This window comes from Cottoperca gobio, chromosome 15 (genome assembly GCF_900634415.1).
Source record: "Cottoperca gobio chromosome 15, fCotGob3.1, whole genome shotgun sequence".
NCBI classification, from domain to species: Eukaryota; Metazoa; Chordata; class Actinopteri; order Perciformes; family Bovichtidae; genus Cottoperca; species Cottoperca gobio.
The window spans coordinates 22502377-22513614 of record NC_041369.1 but is presented as its reverse complement, the minus strand read 5'-3'; the positions used below and the strand labels follow the sequence as shown (position 1 = coordinate 22513614).

At 40.1% G+C, this 11238-nt stretch overlaps 1 protein-coding gene and 1 long non-coding RNA gene across 5 annotated transcripts in view; one reads left to right on the top strand and one right to left on the bottom strand.

Annotated features, from left to right (window-relative positions):
* Nucleotides 1-3439: 3439 nt before the first annotated feature.
* nckap1 (NCK-associated protein 1) overlaps nt 3440-11238 on the bottom strand; it is a 29379-nt gene continuing 21580 nt past the window's right edge. For all 4 annotated transcript variants that reach the window (XM_029449381.1, XM_029449382.1, XM_029449383.1 and 1 more), the window contains 10 exons: nt 10971-11101; nt 10712-10809; nt 10184-10277; nt 9707-9789; nt 8905-8985; nt 8730-8823; nt 7484-7600; nt 6526-6635; nt 5605-5694; nt 3440-5514 (listed from right to left, as the gene is read on the bottom strand). In XM_029449381.1, coding sequence (XP_029305241.1) covers nt 5398-5514; nt 5605-5694; nt 6526-6635; nt 7484-7600; nt 8730-8823; nt 8905-8985; nt 9707-9789; nt 10184-10277; nt 10712-10809; nt 10971-11101 — 1015 coding nt within the window. In that variant the 3' untranslated portion in view covers nt 3440-5397. The remainder of the gene's footprint in view (nt 5515-5604; nt 5695-6525; nt 6636-7483; nt 7601-8729; nt 8824-8904; nt 8986-9706; nt 9790-10183; nt 10278-10711; nt 10810-10970; nt 11102-11238) is intronic.
* LOC115019791 (uncharacterized) overlaps nt 8571-11238 on the top strand; it is a 7325-nt gene continuing 4657 nt past the window's right edge. Inside the window, exons 1-2 of the long non-coding RNA XR_003833499.1 lie at nt 8571-9665; nt 10186-10352. This is a non-coding gene — a long non-coding RNA (uncharacterized LOC115019791). The remainder of the gene's footprint in view (nt 9666-10185; nt 10353-11238) is intronic.

Sequence of the window (11238 nt, the reverse complement as noted above, 5' to 3'; positions counted from 1 at the left end):
TCCCTTTTCATGTTTTGCGCCTGGAATATCAGTGGAGTCCGTTGGGTAGTTGGGTTTTTCTGTCACTCTGAGCCTCATAGTGCAAACATATGTAAGTCCTTTAGTTTAGTTAGTTTATTGCGTGAAAGAGGACATATTCTTCTACGTTCTGATGAAAAATGGTGAATGAGGAGTGAAACCTGAGGGAGTTAGGGGAAGGTGAAGATACATTTATAAGAAGAGTTTAACAGAATAACAGCACTATGCGTGTGATGTCACCAATTCATTTGAATGGAGGAAAATGTCCCGAAAAACGTTGAATATTTCGGAAAGTATTAAAAGATTTGACACTAAAAGTAATAGAAATAATTTCCTAATTGTTCCTTGAATTGTATTTAATTATATTGTAATATTTAGAACTAGTTGTTATGGCCTATTAATAACTTGTTTGTAGAGGAGCTGTAATGACAAACCTGATGACTTTGTTGTTTTTAAATGTAAATTAATAATAAAGCTATTTATTTTAGTTTAATGTCCTAATTGTGTTGAATAGTTTGATATTTGAATAAACCTTTATAAACCAAGCGGCGTAGAACGGAGCATTTAGACAAGCATTAAGAGATTAAATCATTACAAAGTACAAGATTACACATCTGTGTGAGCCTTCGTGGCCGTCACTGCGCTGACAGCTGACATGTGTGTTTGTGAATGAGTGAGTGTTTTACGTGTGGCTCAGGGTTTTTAATCACGTGGCCCTGAGAGGCAACATCTGCACAGATGTGGTGCGAGAAGAAACAAATGGGATTCACCATATTAGGTGCTGCAACGCAGAATTGAAGTTATTCACTTTGTGCTTTCCATCATAACAAATATAATTCCTGTTGTCAGAATGTTTCTTCAAGGATTTATCAGGTATTTCCTGTTAATGATCGTCCAACATGCAGCTGCAAAGACTGCTCTCCTGCTTCCTTAGTTTTATTTTGTAAACGTCCCGAAGCATTTCAGTTAACGACATGCTTTGAGTTATATATATATTATATATATATAGTTCATCATGTTTTCTATATTGACATTAACATGTTGAACGGGGGAAGGGGGTATTACAGCAAATTAGTCAAACTGGCTTTGGTATTTGATTACAATATTGCTTTTTTTCAATTTTCTCTTTCAGGTTAATCATTTATACTGTCTCTTGCACACCAACAGTCCAATGAAATGTGTTGTCTGGTTATAAGTGCAGTAACTGGCAACACATTTGTGATATTGAACATGAACGTATTGTGTTTCAGTGCATCCTGTGCACTAGCCATAGCCATAATTGTCAATTAATTTAAAAAATACTATTTATGTTGCCTGTTTGACATGACTGATGACAGATTACAGCACATGTTTGAAGTGAGTCGACAGTTCTTGTTAAAAGCTGAGGCTACAATCAGCAGTGTAGAGCGTTTTAAGTTATATCTGATATAATGGGCTTGATATGTAAACAATACCTTATATTCACTTGCTTTCCTTGTTTTCTCTTGCCTCTGTACTGTAGAGTAACTTAAGTAGTGTCTTGTAATCTTTAATCCATTCAATATTGTTAATTTGTGCGTGTAGGTAACCTGAAGAGTTCAGTACCCGAGGAGGAGGAGGACGGAGCCAACCCTCAGGACGAATAATCCAGGAGAGAAATCTCAGCACAAAAGAGGCGGCCATCTTTGATATTCTGGACAAACAACGGACAGACTCCAGCGTCCATCTCAAGTGAAGCACCTACAAGACAAAGACATCAATCAGAGAGTTTAATGACAGACGGCAGTTCAGGTTTAATTAGAGTCGGTAAAGAGATGAGTGAAAACAGCTTTACTCGTAATGAACTGGAAACTGTCGGTTCACCTCAACATGACACACGGTCGCCGTCTAACCCGAGTATCACACTCACCACAATATAACTGTGAGTTTAATAAACAGGGTGGAAGTATGATTTCCCCCTTAAACCAAAACGGCAGGATGATAACAGCTCACTGCCATCACAACAGTTAACCTCAAACAGCCGACATTTTTACACTTTTGGCGGTAAACTCACAAACGTCGCAATAACTTGTTCCAACGCTGTGACACAAGAAACTTTAAAAAAGGTCATAAATGTTGTAATTTTAAAATTCACACACTGAATCTGGATAGAGGACTCTGGATATGTTACATTTTATATTTGGAGTGTTAGCTAGCTACTACAGTGTAGCCAAAACAGCTACGTAGCAGAGGCTAACGACACGTGCTAGCTAGTTAGCTGAAACAAACAGCTTAAGCAATTCACATAAAGCTACTTCTTTATCAACCTAAGCGTCAGTTAATCAAAACCAAATCAAACAAAGACAATACAAACCTTGATAGCACCAGTTATAAAACTAAACTAGATAACGGCTAGCTTGCTAATTAGCTCACCTGTTGACGTAACGCAGGTTTTGTACTAACCGCTAATCTATGAGGTGATAATCTTCGTTGTTTCCCTCCCAAAATGTTTAAAATGTACTGTGATCAGACATTTGCAGGTTATGAGCACAGCAGTAACACCTGTAAGATATACTGTCGTTATTTGAAGACTACAGAGATCCTAAAGTCCTTAAATTACCTTTTTTCTTTAACATTTAGCTTATTGTCGACAGATATTTTGATATAATCACAGTTAACATCTTTAATGACGGCCCCAATCCATATGTCGAAGTACAGTCATCATTAATGTTATTAGTCACACCTGTGCTTTACTTAAATCCAAATGTCTGCTGTTAGATTGTATTTCATTATAAAAGGTGTTCATGTTACTTTATTTCTTTATTTGTATTCGCGGGCTACTTTCACAGATGCTGCAATAAGCAAAAGGAAGAATCAGTTTACAGTTAAACAGCACAGGTTCTGACTGGGGGGTTATAAATCATATTACTTCAATGCATTTCTGTTGAATCAATGACGGATCACCTGAGAAGAGGATCCATGTTGTTCTTGTTTCTTTTCTGTCAATCTGTAAAAGCAATATGTTTCCTCGTTTGTCACAATAAAATGTTTTTCTGACACTCCATCCTTTAAGTATTATGGTATTAGTGTTCTTGGGATGCCCCCTGGTGGCTTCTGTGGGACACTGTAATTCTCTCACATAGCAGGACACGTGTAGTTACAGATGCCATGAAGTGGGAATTAATCATTTTGTGTAAATGTTCAAATTAAATTGTTTATTTGGAATCAGGTTTACACTTTCAGCTTATACCAGTGGGTAGTCGCTTTTCACTATTTATTCTGTAATAGCAATTAAGAGACCAATTTTATTCAATTACAAACCAGCTCTAATATTCGTAGTCCATTCTATATTTGTTTTGGAATAGTAGTTTACTTTTAAGTTACCAACCTCGATTCTGTTCATACAAAATAAAAGCTTCTCAGCCGAGGCCACGCGCACGAACCAGCGTCACACACTCACAGCTCAGGTCTGACACAGCCCTAAAGTTTATTTTATTCATGTCATTTTAAGTTACACGGTGGATTCAGGGACACAATTAAAAAGGAGGTTAGAAAGAAAACAGCAATCATTCCACATCAAATGGCAGAATGTGTCCATGGATCCGTCTATTCTCATAATGCATACTACATACAGTACGAGCGTCCAGACGTCCCTGGTGTTAGTCATACATTAGCAGAGGGCTGGCATAAAGGGAGCACGGTGTCTCAGTATGTAGCCCTCGTCATGCCTTGATTGACAAAAAAATTAAATTAAATCAGACTGCACTTTGTGAAAGTCGTCCGTCTGTCTCGAGGCCGTCCGTCCTAAAAAGGTCCCGTACAACCATCTCGAAAATGGAACTGCTCATTATGCAAAGTCCAATGGAGGATGCCCCATCGACCGCACCCTACAAATCCAGTGAACGCATCACCAGAGTGTGTATATTTATATACACACACATTTAGTTTGTCATCTTATTGCAGCTCCAGGTTTCAGGATTTACTTGTTTCTATGTGGAGGAATTCATTGAATTGTACTATTTACTGTTAAAGTTAAGACATTTATCTAACCACAGCGTGTAAGCTGGTGAACCCTCGACTGCTGCTGAGCAAGGCACTATTCCTCAAGCTGCTTCAGTACGTAGGGTGACCAGCACTACGAGTAACTGTAAAGATTAGCCAATCGTTGCAGGGAATTCTGTAGCAAGCGATCATATAAATTATATTTTGCACTGTTTATTTCTACTTTACACCATTGGAGGAAGAGTCGCACCTGCTGGACCTTAACTTGCAGGATACCGTAGCATCAGTACTTTTTAAAGTTGTAAAAAGTTCTTGTTCTGTTAACAGAGAGTCAAGCAGATTGTTTTCCAGAACGTCGATCATCCAAACACTTTAAAAATGGCATTTCACCCATTAATACCCAAACACTCCACCACTTCCAAACCCTGATACACAACTGTTTAGTGTCAACACATTTGGCAAATCGTCGTCATCATAAAAATAACAAAAACATAAACATTGAAAACAGACGAGTTCAGTTCACATCAAAGTAGAATACAGATATTATATCTTTTACCCACAAAAAGCTCATGTTACAACTAGTTCGAAAAAGAAAAAGAAAGAAAACATCACCATGTTATACAAGTGTGTGTGTGTGTGTGTGTGTGTGTGTTCACTATGAGATGTTGAGCGATTGGTGTGTGTAGTTTTATATCGGCTCAGGATGTGTGTCAGTGTGTGTATACGAGTGTTAACTTACAATAACAACATTATCTTTCATCATCAACACAGGAATCCTCCACAAAGTAAAATAAACCACATCATGTGCATTCCCAAAGTAAGCATCCAAACCATCACCACGTAGAAGTCGTCAGCAAATCTTTCATCGAAAAAAAGGAAAAAAGTATTTTAGTGTCAACTATATATATACTATATATTTATATTTTTGTTCTTTTATACCAACCAAACATCTGGTATATTACGTGTTGCTATGGTTATGGTCCCTGGCAACATCATGAAAAAGTACAATGATTAAAATAAAGACACTGATCCCCAACTTCATCCAGCTAGTGTGTGTGTGTGTGTGTGTGTGTGTGTGTGTGTGTGTGTGTGTGTGTGTGTGTGTGTGTGTGTGTGTGTGTGTGTGTGTGTGTGTGTCAGGTGTTTCTGTATGATGTTTTGGCGTTTAGTGTATGTCTTCTGTATTTAGAGTCAACTTGTTTAAACACTACGCGCGTTACGAGTCATTCTGGTCACACGTCACACACTGATGCGTTTGTTTGTCTGAATAGTGCGTTGAGGCATTGTAGGCATAGTTTAGAGTATTTAGTTTGTGTTTAGTGTATGCCGTTAGTGTGTATTTGTATGTGTCTGTATACGAGCGCCGACGTTCTGAAGGTAGACAGCATGGGAGGCCGTCGCTGTGTGTTTCGTGTGCGTCTATGCGTTAGCGCTGATGCTCTGTTTGTAGACGGCGTGGTAGGCGTTTCGCAGCAGGACGTAGGGGAAGCAGGACTCCAGCAGGTCCATGGTCAGGAAGGGAGACTCCTGCACAATCTGGAAAACAAACGCAGTTAGAGAATAGAAATATTATTACTGTTAATGTCAGAACCAGCAGAAGTACAGCTGCACGTGTGCTTCTCTCACCATGTCCAGCAGCAGGTACACAGATTCTCTGTTACGCGTCGTCATCTTGTCCGTTTCCTGGCCGATCTTCAACAGGCTGGACGAGGCCAGCTACACAACGGACACACAAGTTACACATCGTCTCAGAGAGGAAACACGGTTTGTTTTTCAATGTTTTATAATAAAATGTATTATAATAAAATTTATTATTATAATAAACTGTATTATAATAAACTGTATTATTATTATTATTATTATTATAATAAAATGTATTATTATAATAAAATGTATTTTTATAATAAACTATTATTATAATAAACTGTATTATTATTATAAAATGTATTTATTACATATGTATTATTATAATAATGTATTATTATTATCCCTGTTTTATTTCCTAATGTATTATTATTATTAATGTCTTATTCTTCTTATTCTTATCCTCCCCTGATTATTGTATGCTTCTTGTCTTCTTCTTCTCCTCCCCTGATTTCTCCCCTGTCTTCTTCTTCTCCTCCCCTGTCTTAATGTCTTATTCTAAACTGTCTTCTTGTCTTTTTATTGTCTTCTTTAATAAACTGTATTCATAAATGTATTATTATAATAAACTATTATTATAATAAAATGTATTATTATTTTTATAATAAACTGTATTATTATAATAAACTGTATTATTATAATAACATTTATTATTATAATAAAATGTATTATTATAATAAACTGTATTATTATTATAATAAACTGTATTATTATTATAATAAACTCTATTATTATAATAAACTCTATTATAATAAACTCTATTATAATAACTCTATTATTATTATAATAAACTCTATTATTATAATAAACTGTATTATTATTGTTTTTCTTCATCTAGCAGGGGAGCAGAGAGGAAATGAATTCTCATGTTGTGACAAAATGTAAAAGCTTTGATCTTCTTACAGCCAGGAACTCTTTCAGGCGGTCCTCGATGCTCCCCTTGTGGATGGTGAAGAGAGCAGCAGCGATCTGGTTGATGGCTTTGGCCAGGCAGTGGATGTTGTTACAGTGGCCTGTAGGGGGCAGCAAACACACACCGTTAGTGAGAGAATAAACACACATCATCTGTATTTGAAAATCAATTAACTCTGGTTTAATTGTGCGGCTCTTTAAGACTTCCACAGCGGAGACATTCTCCAGAATACAAAACACAGGTGGGGAAAATATGGATTCCTTCTTTGTATTTCATGCAGATTAATGCCATTAAGCGTGCGCGTGAGATGAATAAAAAGTACGTGAATAAGAAACTATGTAATTGTAAGTTCACAAAACGGTTAGTGTGGCTGCACCGGCGCCATGTTTCGAGATGTGCTGTCGGAAAACCAATTGCTGGCCGATATGCAGTCTGCATACCAACAATGGTGGAGCCCATTACAACTGATTATCCTTTTCAAATGTCTCTTATTAACAATGGCACCTCTCATTTCAAGGTTGTTAAGAGGCAATGTCTTGATAATTCGTCCTTGAGTGACAAATCTCTTTGATACCTTATCAAAGCCTCGTTGAAGCACAACAGAGCGTCTCTATTGCTCTGAGGTTTATTTAACAGAATACTAATTTTTACTGATCTACAGGCAACAAATGAGGTTAAACAGGTCGCAACGGGGAGAGTGACCTTTAAAAATGTCTTTAGAATTGCACGCAATGAAGAAGATGTAGCTCTGCTGCACACAGATGAATCAATCTGAGGGCGCGAGGTCGATCTCATCTGCATGCAGAACGTCTCGTGCCACTGATGCAGTAAATGATGCTTCTTCCCATGTGAAGCATTTCCTCCTGCTCTCAGGCGCTGAACATCGGGCGTGTTACTTTCATTATAGAAAGTTATTACAGGTTCAAAACAAACATCATGAGGACCTACCTTCTATGGCGGGGCTGTACTGTGACATCACGTTGCTGGCCAGTGTTGGCAAGGAAACGGCCACAAACACCATCAGCAGACAGGCGATCTTGTACTCCTCCTCTGGGCTGATGTTCTCTGCACACACACAAGCTCGCTTCAGACACGTGATGTTTACCAGCGCTGGACTTACAGCATCTGTGATCGGGGTCCAGCTTTTAAACAGTTAAATTCAAGCACTTTCAAGCACTTTCAAGGTACCTAAACCAAAAAGAAATCCAGACACATGAAGCCTTATTTATTAATACAGCAATCAATGCACATCGTGCCTTTATCTGTGTCACCAGCTGTTGTATGTGTGATCACTTAATGCTAAGCTAGCTCTGGTGTGAGACGCCAGGAGACGACAGACACATGAGACTGAGGTCAGCGTGGATGAAACAACAGACACATATGACTGAGGTCAGCGTGGATGAAACAACAGACACATGAGACTGAGGTCAGCGTGGATGAAACAACAGACACATATGACTGAGGTCAGCGTGGATGAAACAACAGACACATATGACTGAGGTCAGCGTGGATGAAACAACAGACACATATGACTGAGGTCAGCGTGGATGAAACAACAGACACATATGACTGAGGTCAGCGTGGATGAAACAACAGACACATATGACTGAGGTCAGCGTGGATGAAACAGATTAGAAGCGTTTTTGAGGAAATATATTGGAATTCAAGCATATTCCTAATCTTGAAAACATAAATAAAAGCATTTGCCAAACTACGCGTGGGTTTACTCGGCCATATGAATAAATGTTTGTTCTACCCGTCTTCTCTTCGAACAGGTGACTCTAATGTCTCTCACGGCTTCATTGAGCGTGCAGAGACCAGCGGTTCTGACTGACAGGTCGTTTAATTGGGACTCTCGCTTGATTTCCTTTTTGCCAACATGTTAGTAAAGCTTCATTCATGTATTCCCATCGATCTCAACGCCTTGATGCCTCCTCTGATGATTGAGAGAATACATTTGTGCAGGCGGTACAAGACGAGCGTTTCATCTCTCTGATGTTTCACCTCGTGCTGCTGCAGCCGTTACACACACTTCAGATTGCGATAAGGAAATCTCACGAGGTCAGACCTTTTACGTAGAAGTCACCAGGGTGCTATCAGAGCCCTGCAGAGACTGCCGTCAGACGAACGTGCATGTGTGAAAGGAGCGGCACACACACATTCAGATTGCCTTTGTGCACGTTTGAGGTCTCACCACTTTTCTGTGAGGACAGAGCCACCACCAGAGCCGGGTCGATCTCACAGGGTAGACCTGCTGCTGACGACAGCTCGTAGACGTTCATGGCCACCTGGAAACACACGAGGAGAGAGAACATGAGCTAACGGTGACGTTCAGAGGATATTTCATCTTTACTAGAAATGTGTTGCACCTTCATGTCCGTCTCTCGGGGAATGTGGTCTTTAAAATCCTCCACTGAGCTGACCAGGAAAGGAATATGACAGGACAGCACCTGCAGAGCGTAAGAAAGAGACGCAGCATCAGGGCTCAGGTCATGCATGCTTCAGATAAACCCAACCTGGTGTGTACGTGTGGTTAGTTTGCTGTGGAAGCTGTCAAACTAATCCTGTTGCAAACCAAAAGAAGAAACCTTTAGAAGAAGAGGAACTCGCTCTGCTCGTGGAGCTGCAGCATATTCAACAGCTGAATTACTAATAAATGCAACAACTGATCGTGACCTGCTGCGGACCTTAAAATCAAACTCTGTAAGTGACGAGCAGGTTTATGTTACTCAAGCAGAAAGTCAAGAGCAGTTCAATTGTTCAGTCCGTTAACACGTGTCTGACATCCTGTAAAACGTCCCAGAATATTCCCGTACAAGATGCCGTGCATTCTCAGCGACCTCTCGTGGTTTGTAGGAGCCCCAAGTCATCGAACACTACTTCAGTAACAGCAGGCTGTTCCGGCAGTCGCCTCACTTAGTCTGTTGCAGGACACATGTTGACATTAGTCAAGCCTCAAAACCTCACATCCACGGAAAGATGTTATGATGCGCTGAAGGTAGACACGACACGGTGCCGGGACAACCGAGTGAGATGCACCTCGTCTTTGTTTGGGAGGGAGACGCCTGGCTGAGACCTGCACTGTGCTGCATAACTCTTTTTGACACCAGAGAACATAACAATGTAGTGTGTGAGTGTGTGTGTGTGTGTGTGTGTCTGTGTGTGTCTTACGTCTCTCAGAGCCTCCTGAGCCAGGGAGCGGAAGGACAAGATGACTCCAATGATGGTCATTCTCTTCAACACACTGTCCACAGCTGCACACACACACACAAAGCAGAGAAGTGTGTGTGAGTTCAGCTTCAATTGGTTGTTAAGTCAGTAAACAGAATACATTTCATACTAATACAATAGTAATTCAGAAGTTCCACAACTTCATTTGCAAGCAAATAAAGTGTTATTGTGTTAGCAGAACAACAATCGAGTGTTTGTATCGACTTAATTGCTTTTCAGTCGAGTCTGCGTCGCCACTATTAATATTACAGAGTTCACAACAAGGGTCAACAAACACACCGAAATACAAACATGGTTTTTAAATTAACATTGGGAAGCTTTACACAGACATGAAACAAGTCAGGACAGCAGTGTGTGTGTGTGTGTGTGTGTGGTGTGTGTGTGTGTGTGTGTGTGTGTGTGTGTGTGTGTGCTTACAGGTGAGTTTCTTGAAGAGGGCGGCCATGTGCTCCGGTTTGTCAAAGCTCGTCCTCATCTGGGTCAACACCTCCATGTTTTCTACCACCAGTTTCTACATGAAGACAAACATGCAGCATTAAAACATGTCTTCACTTCCTGTCCTACAGAAGGTTATTGCATCTAGAGGGTTAGTAAACGTGTGGCCACAGACAACATCCAGCAGCATGGACTCCTGATTATCAGGTTGTGCAGAGAGAGCAGTACAGCGCTCTGCAGACTCTGAAAGTCTTATGTTATGAACGTGGCTTCAGTGTTGAGGCCATTGCTCGTCATATTAAAGTTCATTATGAATCGTAATTGCATTGCAGCTCATCAATGATACAAACACTCCTGACAAAGAAGCAGATCAGAGAGAATGGCTCAGCAGTTCTCTGCATTTCAAAAGGAAAAGACACAAAAACTATTCTCCGTGTTATTGCACCCGTCATGGTGAAAGTTACATTTTGTCTTTCGTATGTATGCGTGTATCTGTGACGGTGTGTGTACCTTCAGCTCAGCGACCTGTGAGGAGATGTGCCACATCAGACTCTCGCTGAGGAACTTCATGCCGTACGGCCCCAACAGCTCAGACAGCGAACGCATCTCTGAAAACACACATTTTAGATTCTCTGCATCAAAACAAAAGTATCTGCTGATTTGTGCTTGTGGTACATTTTCAAAAGTATTTGTGAGGAACAAGAGCAGTTAAACCAAGATCTGCCATCAGCGACGTGATGTGTGTGTGTGTGTGTGTGTGTGTGTGTACCAGAGATGTCGGAGTATTCTTCAGCGTTGAAAGTCAGTTCGTTCTCTGTGGGCAGGTTGACGAAGGCCTTCATGGCGGGGAAGTAGGCGATGTGTCCGTTGCTGACCTGACGGAGCAACGTCTCCAAGTACCTACACACACACACACACACACACACACACACACTTTAGTCCTATCACCTTTTCTAAATTAAGAACCACAAATTACTCAGAATTTAATAAATAATCTGTAGTAATGTTGCTAAATGGGATTTTAATTCATCTGTAGG